This window comes from Furipterus horrens, unplaced genomic scaffold (genome assembly GCF_987537825.1).
Source record: "Furipterus horrens unplaced genomic scaffold, mFurHor1.1.pri manual_scaffold_3, whole genome shotgun sequence".
Classification (NCBI taxonomy): domain Eukaryota; kingdom Metazoa; phylum Chordata; class Mammalia; order Chiroptera; family Furipteridae; genus Furipterus; species Furipterus horrens.
Genome location: NW_028327173.1, coordinates 171,744,878 through 171,768,741, shown reverse-complemented (window position 1 = coordinate 171,768,741; position 23,864 = coordinate 171,744,878). Strand labels below are relative to the sequence as shown.

The 23,864-nt window shown below is 38.5% G+C and overlaps 2 protein-coding genes across 2 annotated transcripts in view; one reads left to right on the top strand and one right to left on the bottom strand.

Annotated features, from left to right (window-relative positions):
* Positions 1 to 1,555: 1,555 nt before the first annotated feature.
* On the bottom strand, positions 1,556 to 12,367 carry DMAC2L (distal membrane arm assembly component 2 like). The gene is made up of 5 exons (XM_090270846.1): positions 12,302 to 12,367; positions 5,196 to 5,307; positions 4,089 to 4,297; positions 3,355 to 3,526; positions 1,556 to 2,678 (listed from the first exon to the last, which is right to left on the bottom strand). The coding sequence occupies exons 2-5, from the start codon at positions 5,297 to 5,299 to the stop codon at positions 2,564 to 2,566; spliced, it is 600 nt and encodes a 199-aa protein (XP_090126972.1). The 5' UTR covers positions 5,300 to 5,307; positions 12,302 to 12,367; the 3' UTR covers positions 1,556 to 2,563.
* Positions 12,368 to 12,472: 105 nt separating this feature from the next.
* Positions 12,473 to 23,864, top strand: part of L2HGDH (L-2-hydroxyglutarate dehydrogenase) — a 34,322-nt gene continuing 22,930 nt past the window's right edge. Inside the window, exons 1-3 of the mRNA XM_090272046.1 lie at positions 12,473 to 12,670; positions 16,072 to 16,187; positions 16,824 to 16,975. Coding sequence (XP_090128172.1) covers positions 12,531 to 12,670; positions 16,072 to 16,187; positions 16,824 to 16,975 — 408 coding nt within the window. The 5' untranslated portion in view covers positions 12,473 to 12,530. The remainder of the gene's footprint in view (positions 12,671 to 16,071; positions 16,188 to 16,823; positions 16,976 to 23,864) is intronic.

The following is a 23,864-nucleotide window of genomic DNA, read 5'->3' as shown; positions in this document are numbered from 1 at the left end:
ATTTTAAAACATTTTTGGAAATATTTAAGTTATGGAAAATACTTAAAATCATGTATTATCATAAAAAGATTCACATATGCTTATATATTTAATGTTTTATAGATATTACTCACATATACTTTTGTCTTTACCTTTAGTAAAGGATGCATCTTAGTCATCTTTGCAGACAAAATGGATAATATACCATACTTCACCTACATTTTGTTCACTCAATTCTGTTTGCAAACAATGGCATGAAGATTGGCAGTTAAGGTGCAGTGGGTAGAACAAAACCTAGTTTTGGCAGGAACTGAGCCTACCAGCCTACAAATAATTAGTACTTCATTCTCTCCAGCGCAGCCTCAGACTTGGAAGCAGATCTACAGGCAGGACTATAGTGATCTGGGTTTTGGAAGAAATTGCTTATGAGCTTTTACTTGGGTCATAAAAGACCTTAGGTTGTAAACTGCTGTTTTCCCTGAAATATCTTTACACTATATATATGCGTGTGTGTATACACACACACGCATATATATTTATGTGTGTGTATATATATATATATATACTATTCTGACAACTAATAATAAAACTGTAGTCCAAAATGACATAATTGAGGATTCCTAGCTTTACAGAGTGATACTTACAATGATGCCATAATTAGCTTTGATTTGGCCTATTGCTCCTATTCAAACAGCTTTTTTATCCTTGTCACCTGGACACAAGGGCAATATAAAGTTCATGTCTTTTCTTATAACTCGAAGCCATTTTTGGTTGATGTGTTGCTGCTATTTCCTAGCAGTTCGCAGCCATGGTTTTTAAAGTTGTATTTTACTATATCTTCAAAACATTTCTTCTGCACGCTCAGTTTACTGCTAGGTTAATTGTTTTCACGAGAGCATTTCACCTTATTCAGTTGCAGCTAAGTAACCCACCAAATTCTGGCAACTACTCAAACATTTTGGCTACCCCAGCTAGTTTAATGATATCCAAAGTCTTCTTGATGTACGTATATACCTTCTTGCATAGGGCTGATAGCAAGCTATTTACTAATCCCAGTATTATCTAACTCTTGTTATGTAGTCTTGAGTCAGATGACAAGGAAGGATAGCCAACTTCTGTGAATAGTTTACATTTTGTGTGTTTCTTTTCCTGAACCCAAAACAATGCACTTGACAAGGCAGATGAACATAACTGCCTAATTTATTTAAGTTTTACAGAACATTTAGAATAGAAAAGTAGCTCCGGACTAAACTGTGGTGAATCAGTTGCCTCATTACACAGTAATCAAACAGAATTGAGACAGATGTGCTTGAGTTCTATTAAATGTATGCTTATGTTTAACTTGACCATATCTGCAATCCTTTTTTCACATGGAATCACCACTGTATAACATGAGACTGTTCTATATCCTTTATAACATGAGACTGTTCTATATCCTTGTCTTTTAAAAAAATTTATTTTCTGATTTTTAAAGTGACGGTGGGAATTATATTAGTAAATAGTATATCATTTATGGTATGTGCTATTTACATAAGCTGGTTTCTAAGCGCAGTTAAAATTCATTTTTCTACCTAAATGCTGTCTCATAGAAAGTCTTTATTTTAAAATTATTTCCAAAGTTATATTCAACAACTTAGTGTTTAAACCAAACATACAGAAGTCCACAAACAAGTTGGCATATAACTTAATAGAATCAGAGCCACTTCAAGCAGGTAAAAATATATATTTTTAATCTACTAATGATATTCTTTATCACTACTTTCTAGATAGAAACTGAATTTTGTGCTTACACTCCTTTATGATGTCCCTTGAGCTCACAGGAATAAAAAATCAGTTTCTAATTGACATGTTAAAATTTTCTGTTTAAAGCAACTTTTTAATTGAAGCAAAAAGAGTTCAGCTGTGCTGGTCTTTCTGCTTGTTTCCTCTGTTTTACTGCAATCAGAAGAACTACTTGAATTCAGCCAAGTATTTATGTCTACTTTTAATAAAACACCAGACTAAACTTACCAAATAGACAAATTAGCCAGAAACCACTCATTCAGAGAAAGGGTGTATATTATAAAAAACACAGGAATGCAGGATCATGAGAAAGGCATGCAAATCCTGAGAAGCAATATGAATGCCTCAGTAACCACTGACTACTTTACATAATTGACTTCATCAATGAGTCTGAAATTTAGCTCTCAATTTTTCATAATTGTACATTTATAATAACATGCTTCAATAACTTTACAGTAAAATGTAACAAATTACTGTTAAAATACAATAAAGAATATCTGTCATACATTCAAATAACTTGAAAGAACACTATCTAAAGAGATATTTATACAGGTATCTATATAAAATGAGGAGTATATTAGAATTAAAATGAAGCCTGGTTTGCATCACTTCCCATTTAGTAACTTCAGTGAGTCTTGTCTGAATATGTATTTTCCACATGATGGACTTCCTGCTTTTAAAATATGATATGATATCCTTATAGTTCTATTGATGATTATATAATATTTGTTGCTATTTAGGATCAACAATTTTAAATGATACTTTATATTGAATAAGGCACTTATTGTTGATTATTATTATTTTATTTCAAGTCTAATTTTAGTTCCAGAGAAGGTAGTGTTGTCTTAAAAGCTTGGACAAGGTTTTCTTTATTTTTTATTCCAGGAAGATCACTTAACAACAAATACTTGAGGTTTCTGTAAAAGGAGAAAGAAAAGAGGTTACTTCAATTTGACTTTTATTTTTATAGCATTAAAACTACACTCAATTTATTAACTTTTTGAAAAAATTACACACAGAATGTATATATTAGTTGTTCTGAATTACACCAATAATTCTAGTTGAATCTTTCCAAATACTATATGTATATTATGGCATAGAACACCTTTGCATGTGACATATAAAATATGAATCTTAACCTAGAAAGGGAAACAAATTATAAAAGTTATTAAAGGAATTCAAGATGAAGCCTTGAAGCCTCAACTAATGTAAGAAACAATCTAGTACTTTTGGTTCTAATGTTTAAAGTTTTCCAACTTCCTGTGATAGGTTATTGGCAGAACTTGGAGAAAATTGCTTTAAAAGGTGCAAGCATAACAGCTAATGCTTATTGAGTGCTTACTATAGCAGGCATCATGCTAGGTGCTTTACACAGATTTAATTTTTTAAAAAGATGTTCCCTAAAAAAGCAATAAAACTATGATGCACTAAGGTTGATAATTTCAGCTGTTTTAAAGTATTATAGATGAAAGTTAAGTCATTTTCTCATATTTTTCAGAACTAAAACAAGATACTACCCCTCAACTGTTTTAAATTCTGATTTTTCACCTTCACATCATTATCATTATTTCCATTTTGGCACTGACCACCTACCTTAAATGATGCAAAGCAATGATGCCTTTGTCTGTGACATTCCCACATGAAATTATTTCCATTTCCAACAAGCTTTTTTGTAAGTTTTCAAATTGACCAATTCTCTCCAAACACTCATCCTGGATATAATGGCACTTACAGAGCCTTATTTTTTCAACATGCTTTAGGCCCTCTAGGGGAAAAAAGTGCAGTTTAAGTTTCTGCTTCACCATTAAAATAATCAACTATCCTAGTTTTCCCAGGACTGTTCTGATTTTAGAATTGAAAGTCGTATGTCCTGGGAGACCTCTCAGTCCCAGAAAATCTGGAATGATTAGTGCACTTATTAACCACATAGGGTATTCACTATACAGGTTGTGCCGATAGGACCATTTTACAGCCAAACATCCATGCATTGGAGGAAAGAAATGTGCACCCAACCAGAAGCTGTGTGAATATAATTATTCCTACATATTGAGGATTTTTCAGTGACAAAAGTTTGACAAACAAGGCTTAAATTTTAAGTCAATAAACCACAGAATAAAGTCATGTAGAGACAAGCTTACTAAGGGGAGAAAGGAGAGGAAGGTATTTGCAACCTCTATTTAGTTCAAAAAGAAATACTATAAATAGGAAGAAACAAACTGGATTATACTGAAAAGGCAAAAAGCACATCTGTGACTATAATATTCAACTGCAACAAAATGTCACTGCCGATCACCTGCATTTCCATAAGCAAATGATAGGGTAGTTACCCAAGTAATCAAATCCAAGGTTCATGATACAAGAATCAGTGGCATCAATGGCCTGGATCTTGTATTTGTCCAGAGGGCCTGTGGGGAGGTGGTTGTAGTCCTTCTGCCACCTCTCCTGGCCGTGGTAGCGTACCATGGCCCCACAGCGAAGCAGCCACTCGGAGGCGGCCCTCTCGGGGCCAGCATCCCTGATGCGTTCATAATCTACTCTGTTGGAAAGAGAACCAAAGCAGTTAGGTTTTATTATAATCATTAGCTTCTTAACTATATTCATCAACATAAACACCGAATAGCAACAACTTTCCATTTCAAATGACTGAGGAGGTAGACAGGTATATTAGTGAGACCCACGCAAAAAAAAAATACAATCGCTCTCTACCTGTTACCTTTCCTGCTTTTATTTTTGTTCCCAAGTAAGCTCTGTCAATGCATGTTATTTTTATACGAGTTATCAGGCAAACACGAGTCTTCATTTGTTTATATGTAGCACAATGCTTGACACCAGGAGGTGCTCAATAACTATGTATTGAATGATACACTTGGTTATTGTTATTAGTGATAGAAGAGGGAATAATTTTGAACCTGTGATATTTATTAATTTATTAATTCCTATATACGCCCTTTTCTCTAGTTAGTGGTATTAATGCTATATTAAGAAACAAGGAGGTTAGCTTCATTAGTTTCTAAATGACGTTTCTAAGCATGCCACCTGCTAATTTTTTAAAAACTTGAGTTCCCTTGATAGTATTCAAAAGGCCAACTAGATCCTTTTAGAAGTCATAGAATAAAATATTTTAAAATTACATTTACTGAGCTTTTCTGATTATAAAAGTAATACATAGTCATTTTAGAAAACTTGAAAGATATGGAAAGGCCAAATAGGATAAAAATCACTGAAATCCTTCAACCCAGTCACATTAATATTTTGTAATCTATTTTTTGTCCTTATTCAATGCTTATGTGTGTTTTACTTGTTTTTAAACAAAATGAGGACCATACTGTAAACCTGTACAAAAAAACCTACTTGAAATACAAGAAATAATCACATTATTGCAAACTCATCTAACTTTAACCCCATGTTTCTTCACTTTAATTTGAGTGACTTACTTATTAAACACTGCATTCAACCAGCCCCAGAAGTATCTGGAGTCACATGACCATGGGAGTTTCTTTAAGCCACATAACTGCCAGGAAATTTTTCCAAACAGCATCCTTTAATCTAGACACACAAAACAGTATTAATATTAGATAATCAGCTGGTTATTAGTCACATACATATAGTCACTTCACAACTTCAAAGTCAATGCTCTTGTGCCAATAAAGCTGATGACTCACCTGCCTCTCAATAGTTATTGAGCAAGTCACTCCTGTCTTAGTTTCCCAGTTTCTATTGCTGCAAAAGGAACGAGGAACTCTATGCTTCCTTTCAGCCATGACATGAAGTTCCATTGTTCTAGCCTCAATTGGTGTCTGTCTGCGTTGTTGCCACCTGGTGTCCATTCAGGCAGTGCACCTACAAATTTATGGAAACCAGCTCCACTCCCGATCTACATTTCCAGTATGAAAATGACAAACTAAATCTCCTCGGGAGCAATGTGTGGAGGTCAAGACTCTTACATCCAGGAAGGAAGAGGAGACATGGAAATAGATCTTCCTATGACAAGGCTGCAAATATTGTCACCAGAACAGTGCAAAGAACTGTGGAAGGGAAGCTAGGAAAGCCTGGGCCAGTAATTTCACCTCTCTAACCCTGGGTTTTCTCATTTGTTAAAGGAGATGAGGTGCTCAGATGATTTCCTGCTGTAAAAATCTATAACCATATAACCATGAGTTGAGAAAGTGATTTTTGAATTGGGTCTCAATCTGATTTACGTCAATTCAAGTTTCTCCAGTACAGTGCTAGGTGGGGGGAAACAATGATAAATGAAGCTTGGTCTCTGTCATTGAGGAGCAAACAACTTAAGGCAGGATGCAGTGAGCTAAAACAAGTTACCATGTAGTTAAAATACAGGATAGAATCTGATAAGTTCTTCAAAAGAGTTAAAATAAGGACAGGCCAGGATTTCAATAAAGATACCAGGAAAAGGTCTGTCAGGTGATTAGCTGAGGCAGGGACATTTAAGGCACGTTGCATTTCAGTTTGGTTAGCACATGGGGGTGGGTAATGAGGAGACAGACAATTTACACAGTCACATCAGAAAGGGTCTGGCATAACCAGTCAGGGAATTTGGACTGCCTTCTGAAGGTGGTTGGGAGTCACTGAGGTTTTAGCACAGAACACTGGCATTGTTAGAGCTATGCTTCAGGAATGGTACTCAGACAGCAATGTCAAGATTGAGTACAAAAGAACAGGACAGAGAGACAGCTAACAAGGGCTTCAACTATGTGGGCATGGGAAAGGGCTGAGTGGGGAAAGAATGAAAATGACATTACGGAATGGATTCCACATGACTCAGTGAGTGAGCTGTAGGGGCAAGGGCCAGAGAAGTTGGAGATAACACTAAGCTGTGGTCTTGAGTCACTGGTCGGATGATGATGTCATTATGAAATGAATATTAGAAGGGACAGGGTTATGGATTCAGGGTTTTAAAATTTATTTCCCCGTTTTTTATATTCTAAAGTGTTGAATGTCTAGGAGGAGATGACCAACACATGATTAGAATCAAAGTCACAATGGTACAGCTGAAAGGAACTCAGACCACCTAGACTAAACCTCTCATTTAGGGATGAGGAAACTGAAGCCCTGATATTAAGTAACTTGCTGACACCCTACATCCTTTCTAGAACAAGGTGGGGTTTTAATAAATGCATGTGATTAAAACAACTTGCCCAGTGTTTCATGGCTAATTGGTGGCAGTGCTGAAACTTGAACCTAGTTCTGTCCATTACCAGTTCAGGGCTCTTTCCTTAGTCACTGGAGGGTTCTACAACTCATGGGAAAAAAAGAGGGCTAGAAAGAGGCCTGAGTGAGAACCAGCTTAGAGCTAAGGAAGTGACTGAGGATGTTGAGGTTGTGGAACAGTGATAGATGAGGTCTGAGGTGGAACAGTGATAGATGAGGTCTGAGGACAGGACCTGACTTCACCTACCTTCCTGCTCCTTTTTCCACCATCACTCTGCCTTCTTTATTCCTACCCCCCCGCCCCTGCCCCCAGCTCTCACTCTCTCATTCTCAGCCCTTTCCAGCTTTTTGTTAAAGCTCCCTCCACTTGTGGCCACTTCTCAAAACTCCATTGGCTGTCAACCTCATTTACAAATCTGGGCTTTCCAGCTTCCCCTCAGGCTGTGCCTTATTTATCTTTACTCCACACCCATCCAATTCTTTCTGTGGAAATCTTACCCAACCTCCACTTTATTCAAATGCCATTTTTGTCTGTCCATCCATCCATTCATTCACTCAATAAATATTTATTGGATGTCTGGTATACCTACTGCAAGAGATACAATAGGAAGATAGCAAAACCAAACAACAAAGACATGGTTCCTGTCCTCATAGAATGTCTAGTGTCATGAAGAAGGCAGAAGACATAAACAAATAACATGCAAATGATGTCTTAATAGAAGTATGAACAAGTTCTGTCAGAGCCTAAGAGTGAGGGGAAAGAGTCACACTAGAGTTTTCTTTTGGATGGTTCTTAAAAAGTGATTTAAGTTTCCAGTTAAGCAGAAAAAAAGTACGCAGAGCAAAAGGAAGAGCAAGGATTACATCTTAGTCACCTCCATTTGCTTAGCACCTAGCACAGTGCCATACCCCTAATGCAAGAGTTTAATAAATGTTTGCTAAGTAATAGTCTTCAATGGTTGACATATTTCCACGGGTAAATGTGAGACCAAAGAAACTGTTATTAAGAAACTAAATCTTGAGTGGTCTGTGAAAACTGAAGCACTTTCACTTGATATATTTTGGCCTACTTTATAGTTAATTCAGCTTAAAGAAAAGGCCAAATTTACTACTTCAGCTATGACCTCTAAAAATATTAGATATTATATTATTAAAATAATTTAATCATGAAAGTCAAATTTTTGTCAATAAAGATAAAAAATTAATTGGTAGGCATATATATCTATATATCTATATATATATATATTTTATTGTTTTTCTATTACAGTAGTCCCCACCCCACCCCCCATTGCTCCCCCCAACACAGCCCACCCTGGCCTTTGTATTCTTAATTGCAACTTTGCTAATTGATCTTAGCAGTTTCAGAGGAATTCAAGCAACTACCTCTGGGCATGCTTTCTACAGGGAAAGAGGAGACCTCTAGTGGTAAGTTGGTGAATTTAACTTAATGAATTAACAGAAACCAGTTAAAAGCAAGTTAAAAATAACCACTCCTGGCCTGGCCCCTGGGCTCAGTTGGTTGGAGGGTGGTCCTGTACACCAAAAGGTTGTGGGTTCATTTCCTGGTTGGAGTGGGTATGGGAGGCAACTGATCAATGTTTCTCTGTCCAATCAATAGACATATCCTCGAGTGAGGATAAAAAAAAATAACCACTACTAAATTACTACTGCGACAAATAATTCAAGAATTAAAATCATTAAAAAAAAAAAACAAAAACTTCTTACCATTGGAACATGGCTTAGAGACACAAATTTGTAACTGATGTTCCTAAAAGTTGCAATTATGTTTGTGTCTTAGAGAAAGCCAGACCTGTGACTCAAAAGGATATATACAAGTGTTTCTGAGTAGGTCTTATTGAGTCTCCATTTACATAAAAACAATATTTTTTTTTAAGTGAAAGTTCTGTTTTACATATTACATGTAATTACTTCTGTGGGCTATTCAAAGTAATGGCTAACTTAGTGGTCAAAAAAACTGTGGAGAGAGGGTTATCAGAATTGTGGGGTTATTTCCCCCCAAATTACAACCCTACTTCACTTCAAATAACCTATTATTGATGCCAATTTTTATTCCTGAGACATGAAGTCTACTGAAAAAAACAGAGCAATTCATTAGGAACTGGAAGCAAAGGTCCCAAAGCCATTTCTAGGCCAACATCATATGGCAGTTATTGAAATAACATCTTACAGATTCTGCCATAGAGGAAGATAAACATGAATTCTCAGCTGAGGAGGGTGGTGTCATGAACACAGATGTCTCTAGCCAAAGATATTACAGGGTGTATAAATGTAAGGTGAGCTCTTGATTTGAAATTACTTAATTGAAACAAATGAACGTACAATCCTAGGGGAGAGGGTAAGCAGAAAAAAAAATTGTAAAATGAGCATGTGTATTATAAGTTCTTTCAACTTGCTAAACTAAGAAGCATATGCTCAAAGTCAGAGTAGTAAAAAAGTTACTATGGTCTATGAAAGTCTGATCACAGACCCTGAAAGTGTATAATTCTGTATTCAACCTAGTAACCAATCAACTACCTGCTCTGCAAACTAAAAAGTAACCATCTCCACTACATACCTATCAAAACAATTAAACTAAAAAAGTGACACCAACATATGCTGGTGACGAGGGGAAACTGGATTACTTGATTGTTCCTGGTGGGAATGTATAAAGGTACAGTCACTTTGGAAAAGCAGTTTGACAGTTTCTTACAAAACTAAATGTGTGTTTATCAAACGACCTAGCAATTGGACTCTTGGAAATTTATCCCGGAGAAACAAAAACAGGTTCACACAAAAAAGTTATACACTAAGGTTAAATGTAGTTTTATTCAAAAGAGCTAAAAAACTGGAAACAACTCAGATGTCCTTCAATGGGCGAATGGTTAAATATACCGTGGTACCATGAAATACTACTTGGCAATAGGAATGTACTATCGATACTTGCCATAATTGGGATGGATCTCAAGGGAACAGGCTGAGTGAGAAAAGCCATTTCCGAAAAGTTATATACTATACAGTTCTGTTTATCTAAATTCTTAAAGTGACAAAATTTTAGAGAGAACAGACTGGGGAAGGGGTGCCCTGCAGTAGGGAAGTGCAGTTATAAAAGGGCAACAGAGGAGCCCTGGCCAGGTAGCTCAGTTGGTTAGAGCACTATCCCAATAATATATACTATATATATATATATATATGTTTGCAGGTTAGAGCCCTCCATCAGGGCACATACAAGAATCAACCTATGAAAGCATAAATAGCCATGCCTGGTGTGGCTCAGTGGCTTGGGCACTGTCCCACAAACCAAAAGGTTGCCAATTTGATTCCGATCTGGGCACATGCCTGGGTTGCAGGCCAGGTCCTTGGTTGGAGGTGTGTGAGAGGCAAACCAATCAATGTTTCTCTCACACATCCATGTTTCTCTTCTGTTCCTCCCTCCCTTCCCCTTGCTCTAAAACAAATAATCTTTTTTTAAAAAGTAAGCATAAATAAGAACAACAAATTGATGTTTTTCCCTCTCTTTCCCTTCCTCTCTCTCTAAAAATCAATAAATTTAAAAAAGGGGTGCAATGGAGGGATTCTTGTGATGGAACTGTACTTGACTGTGGTGGTAGATACAAGAATCTACACACAGATAAAAACTATATTGAATTCACCCTGGCCAGTGTGGCTTGATTGGTTGGAACATCTTCCCATGCACCAAAGGTCATGGGTTTGGTCCCTGATCAGGGCACATACCTAGGTTGCAGGCTCCGGTCCCTGGTCAGGGTACTTACGGGAGGCAACTGATAGATATTTCTATCTCACATCGATGTTTTTTTTTCTCTCTCTCTCCCTTCCTGTCTCTCTAAAATCAATAAACGTATCCTCAGGAAGGACTGATTTTAAAAACTATATAGAACTAAATACACACATATCTATAAAACTGGTAAAACCAATAAGATCCATGGATTGTGTCTATTTCCTGGTTGTAATGTTGCACTTTAGTTTTTCAAGATGTTATTATTGAGGGAGACTTGTAAAGGGTACATAGAATAACTATTGTTTCTTACAACTGCATGCGAATTTACAATTATCTCAAAAATTTTTAAATAAATTTAAAAAATAACCATTGCTTTTTAAAAAATTGTGATGGAACAAGCAGGTGACAGTCTACATTGTTTTCACAAAATAAAGGAAAATATCCAGGAGGTAAAAACATCTGAGCATAACAAAATCAGTTGTTTATCGAATACTTCACTGTGCTAAAATCTGATGAGCCTCATCTCCTAATCCCAACAGCCCTAAGAGGGAGACACTACATTATACAGTAGTTCACTTATCGTGGCCTCACTGTATCACGAGATTTTAAAAAATATTATATTTAATTATTTATCGTGGATTTTTCGCTATATCGTGCGATTTTGCGGTACTGTATAAGTATGTTGTTAGTTACATAGGTTTAAGAGTATAGAATAAATGTAAGGTTCCTACTTCGTTGGGGGGGCCTGGACCGTAATACCCGCGATAAGTGAGGGTATACTGGAGTCCTAGTTCACAGAGAAAGGCAGGGGATCTGAGGCAAAGAGGTGAAGTGACCTCCTCAAGCCACCTAAGGACTGGAACCAAATCCAAACGGGCAAGTCAAGTCCTTCCAGCCATGAAGTTGTATCATTCTACTTCTCTGGTCAGCTGTCCTGACCCTAAAAATTAAAAACTGGCATTAAGCACAGAGAACGGGTGTTAAATTGGCACGGTGAAAATGAAATAATTTTAGAATAACAGGTATTTTACATAATCCACCTCCCTCATTTTAACAGATACGGAAACGGGAGATGGGACCTGTACGGGTGAACCGGCGTTCTCAGGCCCCCACAGCATAGTTAAAACTGTCAGCCCAGTAGATCGCTAAATTATGGCACAAACCGAGCGGGGGAGCGGGGTCTGGTTCCTCAAGGAGGTATTTACAGGATCGATAAATAACCAAATGAATGACACCGCAAGGAGCCTCATGAAAAGAAGTCCAGAAGATCGCAGGCTATCAGGAATTGTTGTGACAAAGGGCCACGGTCCCGAGCAAAGGCTAAGGCTGGACGTGGGCACTCGGCTTGGTGAGGGGCGGATGCTCAGCAATCCGCCTTCATCGGACCCCCAACAGGGATGGCGCCGGGGCGGGGCCGAGCGCCAGGAAAGGAGGCCTCTGGGCCCGCCAAACGAAGTTTCACCGTAATCATGCCCAGATTTTCTCCCACAGCCCCGCATCTGCTCCACGGAGAAGGTCAAAGACGCGCAACTCGGAGGGACAGGTTTTCCTTAAGTCAAAAGACTGGAGAAAGGAAAGGGCAGAGCGAAACCACCACCTTGTCCGGCCCCGCTGGGGCCCAGCTCCTCTACTCACAGCGTCGGAAGGAGGGAGGGAGGCAGCGTCCCAGGCGTGTACAGCAGCGCCGGCCAGCCCCTCGCCCTCCGCCGCACGCGCCCATTGGTCACTGGTGGCCGCACCCACGTGGGGCGAAGGTGCGCGCCTCATTGGCCCCTATGTAGGAGGCGGGGCTAGAGAGCGCCGGGACCTCCTAGAGTCCTACTCTAGTGGCTACTCTGGGGCTGGGGCAGCGGGGTCGCAGGCGATGGTTCCCTCGCTGCATTACCTGGGCAGTGCCTGCGGACGGGCCTGTGGGGGTTTCCCCGGGGGCCTCTCCGCGGTGTGCGTGCCGGCGCTGGGGAGGCCCCGGTTGCTGTGCCAGGGCGGCCGCAAAGCCAGCACTAGGTGAGTAGCCGCTGGCCCGCCCCCGCCACCTGCGCTGCATCTTCCCTCAGAGGTGCCTGGTGCTGAACCTATGCCCCTGTTCTACTTCCCTGTCCCAGGAGTGAGAGAAGGTCAGAATCCTGTGGCACACGGGCTGCAACCTGGGATCCCCGCAGCTACCTGCAGGATTTATTCATTGTGTTTGTGGGAGGGAAGAAAATAAGAGAGCAGTGTTGAGTAGGGATCTACAACAGTCTGTCTTTGAATGCAACCCCTCCACTTCCTGTTTAACTTTTAGGCGGGTTAACTGAAGCTCCCTGAAGACTCATTTGTGAATGGAAGCCTAGTCTTTCCCGTAGGTGATCGTTATGAGCGTTGAAGGACCTAGCACACGATAAGCAATCTTTGTTTGTTGGCATCGCTGGTGTTACTTGGAAGATCTGAAACCAGTCTTAAAAATTAGAGGTCACACTGGAAACCACTACCTTTCTCTGCTTTCTATAGAGATGGTGGTTTCTTTAAAACTGGAAAGTGGCTGTTTCTAGAAGTCGAGTGTGACTGGAGCTTAACGTCAGAGATGGTGTGGAATGACACCAGGAGAGGGGCTGCATCACAGCAGGGTTTTTATTTTAACTACACATTGAATTGTTTTCGAAGAGCGTTGGGAGGCTTTTAAAGGGGTTTTTAAGAAGAGAGTTACTAAATGCTGATGTTTCAAAAATTTACTCCGGTTGCTGTGTTAGTGTATTGGAGGGAGATTAGAATGGGATAGGATTTGTAATTCATCATGGGGTATGTAGACAATTCTTTTGGGAAGTTTTTCTTAAGAGATGAATAGTAGGGTTAGTGAAGGTTTTATTTTAAAATAATTATAGATTCGTAGAAGATTGCAACAAAGCAGAGGTCTTATGTACCCTTCTTTCACCCAGTTTACCCCCATGATAATATCTTACAGAACTATAGTGCCACATCAAAACCAAGAAATTTACATTGGCACAGTCCATAGACCTTATTGAAAGTTCATCAGTTTTAAATTCACTTATTTCCATGTGTGTGTGTTTCTATTCAATTTAATCATGTGTTAACTTGTAACTACCACCAGAATTCAGAAACAGAAATGTTCCATCAGTACAACTTGTGTTACCTATTGTGTTACATTAACATCCCATGTCTACATCCTTCCCAACCACTTCCTAACCTGTGGCAATCACTAATCCATTCCCCAGCTCTGTAATTTTGTCATTTTGAGAATGTTCTATAAGTAGAATTACACAGTATGTAATCTTCTGAGATTGGCTTTCTTTTACACAACATAATATCCTTGAGATCCATCTAAGGTGTTACCTATATGGATATTAGAATTCCTCTTAATTGTTGAGTAGCATTATGTACATGATATGGATGTATCACAGTTTGTTTAACCATTCACCAGTTGAAGGATACCTGGGCCATTTCCAGATTTTGGCTATGAATAAAGCTGCTATAAACATTTATGTACAAGTCTTTGTATAAAAATAATTTTATTTTCTTTGGGATAAATGCAGTCGCTAAGACCTATAGTAAGCACATGTTTAGTTTTTTAAGAAACTGCTATATTCTTTTTCCAGAACATTCCTACCAGTAATATGTGAGTGATCCATTTCCTTTTCATCCTTGCCAGCATTTGGTATTATCATTTATTATTTTTAATTTTAGCCATTCTGATTTGAGTGTAGTGATATCTCATTATAGTTTTAATTTGCATTTCCCTAATGATTAATGATATTGAACATCTTTTCATGTGCTTATTTGCCATCTGTATATCTGTCCTCTTTGATGATATGTTTGTTCATAGCTTTTGCCCATTTTCTAAATGGCTTGTTTGTTTTGAGAGTTCTTAACAGATATTCTAGATAGAGTACTTTGTCAGATATATGGTTTGTAAGTATTTCCCCTGCCCCCCATTTGTTGGTTTTCTTCTTATCTACTTAACAGGATCTTTTGTAGAGTAAAAGTTTTTACTGCATCTATTGATATTATCATGTGGTTTTTGTCTTTCATTTTGTTTATGTGGTGTATTACGTTTATTGATTTGCGAATATTAAACCATCCTTGCATCCCTGGGATGAATCCTACTTGATCGTGGTGTATGATCTTTCTAATGTGTTGCTGGATCCGGTTTGCCAATATTTTGTTGAGGATTTTAGCATCTATGTTCATCAGCGATATTGGCCTGTAGTTTTCTTTCTTTGTTGTGTCTTGACCTGGTTTTGGAATTAGGGTTATACTGGCTTCATAGAATGAATTTGGCAGTCTTCCCTCTTCTTGTATCTTTTGGAATAGTCTGAGAAGGATAGGAGTTAGTTCTTTCCTAAATGTTTTGTAGAATTCACTTGTGAAGCCATCCGGTCCAGGGCTTTTGTGTGTTGGGAGTTTTTTGATTACTGCTTCAATTTCACTAGCTGTTATTGGTCTATTCAGACTTTCTGCTTCTTCTTGATTCAGTTTGGGAAGACTATAGGTTTCCAGGATAGAGTAAAAGTTTTTAATTTGATGAAGTCCAGTTTATCATTTTTTTCTTTTATAGATCATGTTTTTGGTGTAAACTTTTCACCTAGCCCTACATCCCAAAGATTTTTTTCCTGTGTCTTCTTCTGAAAGTTTTATAGTGAATATTTGATGATATAAAACATTTTTTGTTAAATTTTTTAGTTAGAATAATGTGTTCTGAAGAGACCTTTTAGAAATAACATTAAAATATTTACAGATGATATTTAGGATTTGCATCAAAATAACATAATACAGGAGGGGGTGAAATAGGTGGGTTGTAGAAGAAACAAGAGTGGCCCAGTGTCTATAAAACCAATTTGTTGACCATAGGTCAGTACTAAAGGGAATCTTTAACACTTCTTATTGCAAAGTTAGACTACACAAGCCCTTTCTAATTTTTGAAATGTTTGTATAATCAGGGTTTGTCGTGGCTAAAATTGTGGTTTTGAACCTATTTCTGGACCACTTGACTATTTTCTTCTCAATACAAAAAAATTATAAATTTTTGTATACTAAGGCACTTAAGACTTAATGTGTTAGTTTATCCTCAAGAATATTGCATTTGATTTTTAAAAGAACAGGTGGTAGAGAAGAGTGTGAATCTTAACACATGTAGCTAGCCCAGGCAGAGTACTGTGGCGATTTAGAGCAGCTTGATCAACTAGCCACCCTGCCTGCTGGGTGTAGATGATTATAGTACTGACCAGCAATTCATGTAACTTTTAAAGGTTTATTCATGAGTATGAAGCCAAATAACACAAAAACCCAAAAATATTTGTTTATAATGATTATAAATTAATAGTTTAATTAATTGTTTATAGGTGATGACAATTTTACATGTGGAGTTTAATGAGGTCTACTGTACACATGCTAAAGGTAACTTTCTCTTAAAGCTCATTTGATGTAGTCATCATCGGTGGCGGAATTGTGGGGCTTGCCTCTGCCAGAGCCCTCATCCTGCGACATCCAGCACTTTCCATTGGTGTTCTGGAAAAGGAGAAAGAGTTAGGTATGTATGTTATCAGTGTTGCTCTTCAGGCTTAACTTGCTCATTTGTCAATTCTGCATCTGTTACGCTGAGTGTTAATGTTAGTATGCTAGTTTGAGTTCTCCATAAAGCAGAGCCTAGGACTGGGACTTGGTTGTAGGTGATTTATTTAAGAGGTTATCAAGGAGACAGGAGTGAGGGGGTGGGGATAGTAAACAGGGAAGGAGGAAAAGCCACATGAGAGTACATTATTAAAGTTGCTGATATGAGCTTGACTTCTGAGGAGCTACATAAACATTTCCCAGGATCATCCTCATTTACCATTAGCTCCTTTCTCTACTGGTTGAGGATTGCTCCTAGGAGTGTTGCGTTCTCCTTCCCCACATTAGAAGAGGCCCTGGGGTAGAATGCACAGGTATGGTGGGTCTTGAAGTGGTTTGCTGGTAATGAGAGGCGAGTTTGTAACTGAAATCAAAGATGGGATGGAGGAATGTGACACAGGCACCAGGGATGGCTGCTAGAGGAAGTTACCAGTGCTCGACTGTAAGAATTTTTTAAAATGTGGTCCCTGACAGCTTCAACTATGTCTGTTTCCCCAATTCTTAGGTTTTGTATGAGTTATGTACTTTCTCTTATCCTGTTCCTCTTATTTGGTAGCTATTCACCAGACTGGACATAACAGTGGTGTCATACATAGTGGAATTTATTATAAACCTGAATCTCTGAAAGCTAAATTGTGTGTACAAGGTGCAGCCCTCATCTATGAATACTGTAACCAAAAGGGAATTTCTTACAAGCAATGTGGCAAGGTATGGATTTTTTCTAGAACCTTGACTTATTTATAGTAAGTAGCATTTTCTTAGTGATGTTTAATGTTGAATTTAAAAATACTTGGCTTTCGCCCTGACTGGTGTGGCTCAGTGGATTGAACGCCAGCCAGCAAACTGAAAGGTCACTGGTTCGATTCCTGGGCAGGACACATGCCTGGGTTGCAGGCCAGGTCCCTGATTGGGGATGTGCCAGAGGCAACTGGTCTATGAATCTCTCGCACATCGATGTTTCTCTCTCTCCCTCGCTCCCCATCTCTCTAAAAGTAAATGAATAAAATTTTAAACAAAAAAAAAAAACAACAACTTATATTTACTTTTAACAAATACTGGGCTTTTCTTTCTTTATGTCAATGTAATTTGCAAAACCTATTAGGTAATAACTTTTAAAAAATGGTATGACTAACTGTGTAATTTTTAAAGTAACAGCTTTATTGACATAATATATATACCATACAATTCCTCCTTTTAAAGTATACAGTTAAGTTTTTAGTGTTGTCACAGAATTATGTAGCTATTATCACTGTCTAATTTTAGAACATATTTATTATCCCAAAAAGAAACCTTATACCCATTAATAGTCATTTCCAATTGCCCCTACTTCCTAGTCTTACTTCTTCCCAGGCCCTAGCAACCACTAATACACTTTCTATCTCTGTGGATTTGCCTATTTTGGACATTTCATGTAAGTGGAATCATACAACATGTTGTCTTTTTGACTGACTTCTCTCACTTAGCATAATATTTTCCAGGTTCGTTCATCTTGTAGCATTAATCAATACATCATCCTTTTTACATTTAATTGTGTATGTATACCAAATTTTGTTTCTCCATTTATCAGTTGATGTACATTTGAGCTGTTTCCACATTTTGGGTATTATTAATAACACTGCTATGGAATTTATGAACAAGTTTTTGTATGGACCTGCTTTCATTTCTGTCAGCCATGTACCTATGAGCAGAATTGCTGGGTTGTATGGTAACTCCAAGTTCAAAATTCGAGGAGCTGCCAAACTGTTTTTCAAAGTGCTGCAATGTTTTAACATTTGCATTATCAATTAATGAGGATTCTAATATCTCCACATCCTCACCAACACTTGTTATTGTCTATCTCTTTTATTTTAGCCATCCTAGAGGATGTGAAGTGGTATATCATTGTGGTTTTGATTTGCATTTAGTTATTAATGATGTTGAACATCTTTTCATGTTTATTGGCTATTTATCTTCTTTGAGAAAAATATCTTTTGCTCATTTTGGGGTAATGTGTCTTTTTATTGTTGATTTTATGGGTCCATTATATATTCTGGATACAGTCCCTTATTCGGCAGCCGTCCGTCTCGAGAGACGATGGTGTAGCTTCTTAAGAGTCTATCTGCACCGCCGAGAATGGCTGTGCAGTCCAACTCGGGAGTGACACGGTATCTGTCTCCTCCCGTGTTGAATCGACATCTTGCGATGACGCTGGAGTGTCCTCTCCAGTGAAGCTGAAGCTACAGAGCCTGGGCAGGGTGATATGGAGGGTCTGCTGTTGCCCATGCAGCAGACCCCCCCTCTCTTCGCAGCTGAAGGGTCCAAGGGAAAGACGGAGTCAATACAGCTTGGCTTCAGGTGCGCCGCAGGAGTTGCCGGTGTTGACTACAACGTCAAACCGCCTTAGGGACTCCGGCTCCGGATTTTCTGTCGGGGTTTACTCCCTTAGCCTTTCCCCTGAAGAGGTATGCCGCAAGGCAGCGAAGGTTTTTTGGAGTCAGAGTTTTCCTTCTCTAGTCCCTTATTAGCCATAAGATATTTACTAAAATACTGCTAAAATATTTTTTATTTAAAAAATAAAATAGTAGAGTCCTGGCTGGTGTGGCTCATTGATTGGAACGTCATCTGTACACAGAAAAGGTCATGGTTCAGTGGCAGTCTGGGCACATACCTGGACTGCAGGTTTGATCCCTAGTCAGGGCGGGTATTGGAGGCAACTGATCATTGATGTTTCTCTCTCTCTCTCTCTTTCTCCTTTCCTCTCTCTTTAAAATCAATAAATGTATTCTCAGGTGAGGATTTAAAAAAAAGAAAAGAAAATAGTAGTAATGGTATTATAATAGTAATTTAAAAAAATTACTAAAATTTTTCTCTCATTCTGTAGATTTTCTTTTTTAAATTTCTTGATGGTATCCTTTGAATCCCAGATGTTTTTAATTTTTATGAAGTTCAGTTTATCTCTTTTTCTTTTGTTGCTTTTTGTTTTTAGTGTCATTCCTAAGAAACCATTGCCTAACTTTAGATCATGAAAAATTACTCCTGTGTTTTCTTTGACGAGTTTTGTTATAGCCTTAGCTCTGACATTTAGGTCTGTCATCACTTCCCCCCAACAAATGAATTGGTTTAATTCCAGGTGATATAGAATTTGGGGTAGAACAAAGATTGAAGAGTATACATCAGTGGGATTCTAGGCTGAGTTTGCTCTGACCTCCCAGCTGAGATAGAAATGGCTGAGTGAGAACTAAGGAGAAAGTGAGCCACAGTATGATTTTATTTTAAACAAAAGTTTACTTTTAAATGTATGATAGACTCCAAGACAACATTCTTCTAGCTATAGGTGGCAACAGATGTTATGGCAGAGAATCCAGATGTTTTAAACAGGAATGGAATTAAAGATCACCATTGCCTTATGTACAGGGAACAGCTTATTTTTGCCAGAATTCTTAATTCCAGGTGTGGAATCTCCTCAAATGTGGCACTTCCTTGCCCAAAGCCTTCACTTTTAGCTCCTTAAGTTTCTTCCGCTTCTTTTTTTTATTTTTTATGTTTCTGCTTGAATGCCATACCTTCTTCATCCATTTTCTTAGCCTATTTCTTGTGCGCCTCAGGATCTTCTTAACCCTTTTCCACAAACCCTGCCACCAGAAGCAGAGTTCTCTACCCTATTCCCTGTACATGTACCTCCAATATATGATCACTTTTAACATTTTAAATTTTTTAAAATTTTACTTACTGAGAGAGAAACAGAGAGAGAGACATTCAGTTTGTTGTTCCACTTAATTATGCATTCATTGGTTGATTCCTGTATGTGCCCCGACTGGTGGTTGAACCGTAGCCTTGGCATATCAGGATGATGCTCTAGCCAACTGAGCTACCTGGCCAGGGCCATATGATCACTTTTAAATTAATTTTGGCATACGATATTAGGATGGGGTTCAGCTTCACCTTTTGTATATGAACATCCAGTTGTTTAGAACCATTTGTTTAAAAGAGCATTCTTTCACCATGGCTGGTGTGGCTCAGTAGACTGAGCATGGCCTGTGAACCAAAGGGTCACTGCTTGATTCCCAATCAGGGCACATGCCTGGGTTACAGTCCAGGTCCCCAGTTGGGGGTGTGTGAGAGGCAACCACACATTGATGTTTCTCTCCCTCTCATTCTCCCTCCCTTCCCCTCTCTCTAAAAAATAAATATTAAAAAAAAAAAAACAGACTCTTATGACTTCCGGCCAATATGGAGGCCTAGACAGACATGCTGTGTCTTCCTCCACAATTATGAAGGAATACAACTACCTCAAAACTAGAGATAACCGAAAGTTCCAGAAAAATCGAGTTGCAAAGATGGAGGCCTAGACTGACACGCTCCATCTCCCTCCACAACTGAGAAGGAATACATCTACCGCAAAACCAGAAATAACCAGAAGTTCCAGAAAATAAAGCTACATGGAAGTCCAGCGTATGAAGTTATAAAGAAGTGGTGCTCATCTGGACGGGTAGGAGGGGCGAAGCTGGGGTGGAGAGGTGAAGCTGTGCTGGTGGTGGCAGCTGCGGTGACAGCGGTGGATGGTGATAAGTACAGATACCTGTATTTTAAAAGAGGTGAGAAACACCTGGGGAAGACCCCTGGCTGCAGACCAGACCCATCAGCTTGTGATTCCAACGCCAGGGAAGGCAGATCCCCATTACCTCGGACTGTGAAGGCTGGAAGGGTGGGGATGGAGGAAGAAACTCCCAGCCTCTCAGCGGAGAGTAAAGGACAAGAATCCATCTTGGATCCTTGCCCCCACACGAAATGCCACAGCGTGGTGAGAAGGGTCGCCCAGTAGTGATGAGTATACAGGGCTCTGTCCCCTATAGCATAGGAGGTGTGACAGCCCCACCCAGGAAGCAAAGGTAAACATAAAATTGCCAGGATGGCACAGATCATGATAGAGATCCCAGTCACTCAGCTGACCAGATAGCAAATATCTGATCTAACGGATCAGCAGATAGGAAATCTTTCTGAGGCACAGTTCAGAGCTTTGGTTACAAGAATGCTTACAGACCTAATAGCAGACCTTAGACAAGGCAGGGAAGGAATGAAGGCTAGTCCTGCTGAAATGAATGAAAACATGAAACAAGTGGTGAGAGAAAGAAAACCAGGGATCAAATCAACAAATCGGAACATAGGGTAGAAACAAACAGTCAACCAGTATAGAAAGAGGAAATGAAAAGTGAGGGAAATGAGGAGAGGCTCAGAAACCTATGGGACAGCTATAAGTGGGCCAACATCCGAATCATAGGGTTGCCAGAAGGTGAAGAAGAAGAACAAGAAATTGAAAAATTATCTGAAAAAATAATGAAGCAGAACTTCCCTAACTTGGGGAAGGAAATACAGTATTCCTTCACTTATCACTGGTATTATGTTCTAGACCGCTCCCACCCGCCCACCCCCCGCAAAGTAGGAACCTTACATTTATTCTACACTCTTAAACCTACGTAACTTTAATAACATACATATACAGTACCGCAAAATCCCTCGATATAGCAAAAAATCCACAATAATTAAATATAATATTTTTAAAAATCCCGCGATACAGTGAGGCTGCAATTAATGAACCGTGATATAGAGAAGGACTACTGTAGACTTACAGATCCAGGAAGCACAGAGAGTTCCAAAAAACTGGACCCAGGGAGAACACACCAAGACACATTATAATCAAAATGTCAGAATTTAAGGATAAAGAGAGAATCTTAAAAACCGCAAGAGACAAGAAGAGAATTACATACTGAGTGGTCCCAATAAGACTATCAGCTGATTTCTCAAAAGGCAGGCAAGAAGGGACTGGCAAGAAATATTCAAAGTAATGAAAAGCAAAAACCTATAACTGTGATTACTCTTATCCAGTGAAGCTGTTATTCAGAATAGAAGGGCAGAGTAAGTGCTTCCAGGACAAAGTAAATATGAAGGAGTTCATCAGGTCCAAACCACTGTTATATGAAATGTTAAAGGGACTTGTTTAGGAGAAAGAGGATCAAAACTATGAACATTAAAATGAAAACTATCACAACAACCAACAACAGAAGCTAAGGAGTCGGAAAAAAAGACTAAGAGGCAACGAGAGTGGGAAAAGAATTATAGGTATGGGGATGATATTGGGGGAGGTTAGCTGGGAGGGGAAAGAGGGGAAGTGAGGGAGATAGTATAGGAATTAAGAAGCATAGCAGGAGGGAATGGAGTAGACAGGAAGATGTTGAGAAGAACTATATGCACAACCAATGGGCATGGACTAAGGAGCGGGGTACAACTGGAGGGAGGGGGATCACTGGGTAGAGGAGAACAAAGGGAAAAGAAATTGGGACAACTGTAACAGCATAATCAATAAAGCATATTAAAAAAAAAGACTATTCTTTCTGCATTCCTTTGGTGTCTTTGTCACAAATCAGTTGTGCATAAATGTCAGAGGGTATGTTTAGGATTCTCAATTTATTCCATTGATATATGTCTATCCTTATGCCAGTACCACACTATCTTGATTACTGTAGTGATTTTTGTTTGTTTTTTTTAATCAGGAAGTGTGATTCCTCCAACTTGTTCTTCTTTTTCAAGATTATTTTGTCAGTTCTGGTTCCCTTCATTTCCATATGAATATCAGGGTCAGTTTGTTAGTTGCTCTAAAAAGGCATCTTGGATTTTGATAGAGATTATGTTGGATCTAGATCAATTTGGAGAGCATTGCTGCTTAACAAAATTAAATATTTCAATGAACATAGGATGTCTTTGCATTGACTTAAATCTCCTTTAATTTTTCTCAACAGTGTTGTATATTTTTCAGTATATAGGTCTTGTGCTTCCTTTGTTAAATTTATTCTTTGGTATTAGTCTAATAGGGTTTTTTTTGTGTGTGTATTACTTTAGATTTTCTATATGCGGGATCATGTCATCTGTAAGATAGTTTAACTTTTTCAATTTGGATGCTTTTTATATTTTTTTCTTGCCTAATTTCCATGGGTAGAATCTCTAATACAGTGTTGAAAAGTGAAAGCAGTGAAAGTGGACAACCTTGTGTTTTTCCTTATCTTAGGGAGAAAGCATTCAACCTTTCACTATTAAGTACGATGCTAGTTGTGAGTTTTTTGTAGATGCCCTTCATCAGATTGAGGAAATTCCTTTCTATCCCTAGTATGTTGAGGGGTGTGTGTGTGTGTGTGTGTGTGTGTGTGTGTGTGTGTGTGTGTGTGTGTTTTAAACCATAAAAGGATGTTGGATTTTTTTCAAATGCCTTTTCTGCTTCTATTGAATTAATCATGTAGTTTTGTCCTTTATTCTATTAGTAGGCTATGTTACATTAATTGACTTTTGGCTGTTAAATTGATCTTGCGTTACTGCAATTAATTTTACTTGGTTGCGATATATAATCCTTTTTATATGTTACTGCATTCAGTTTACTAATACTTTGCTTAGGACTTTTACATCAATATTTATAAAAGATATTGGTCTGCAGTTTTGTTTTCTTTGAAATCTTTGTCTGATTCGGGTATCTGGCTAATGCTGGCTTCATTGAATTAGTTAGGAAGTGTTCCCTCCTGTTTTTTGGACGAGTTTATGAAGAATTGGTATTAATTCTTCTTTAAACATTTGG

Excerpts from the sequence above, each read along its gene's own strand:
- DMAC2L (XM_090270846.1), bottom strand. The coding sequence starts at position 5,299 with ATGCTGTTTGGAAAAATTTCCTGGCAGTTATGTGGCTTAAAGAAACTC. Across the intron at positions 4,298-5,195 it reads TTGAATGCAGTGTTTAATAA|AGTAGATTATGAACGCATCA; the intron begins GTAAGTCACTCA and ends TCTTTCCAACAG. Across the intron at positions 2,679-3,354 it reads ATTGCTTTGCATCATTTAAG|AAACCTCAAGTATTTGTTGT; the intron begins GTAGGTGGTCAG and ends CTCCTTTTACAG.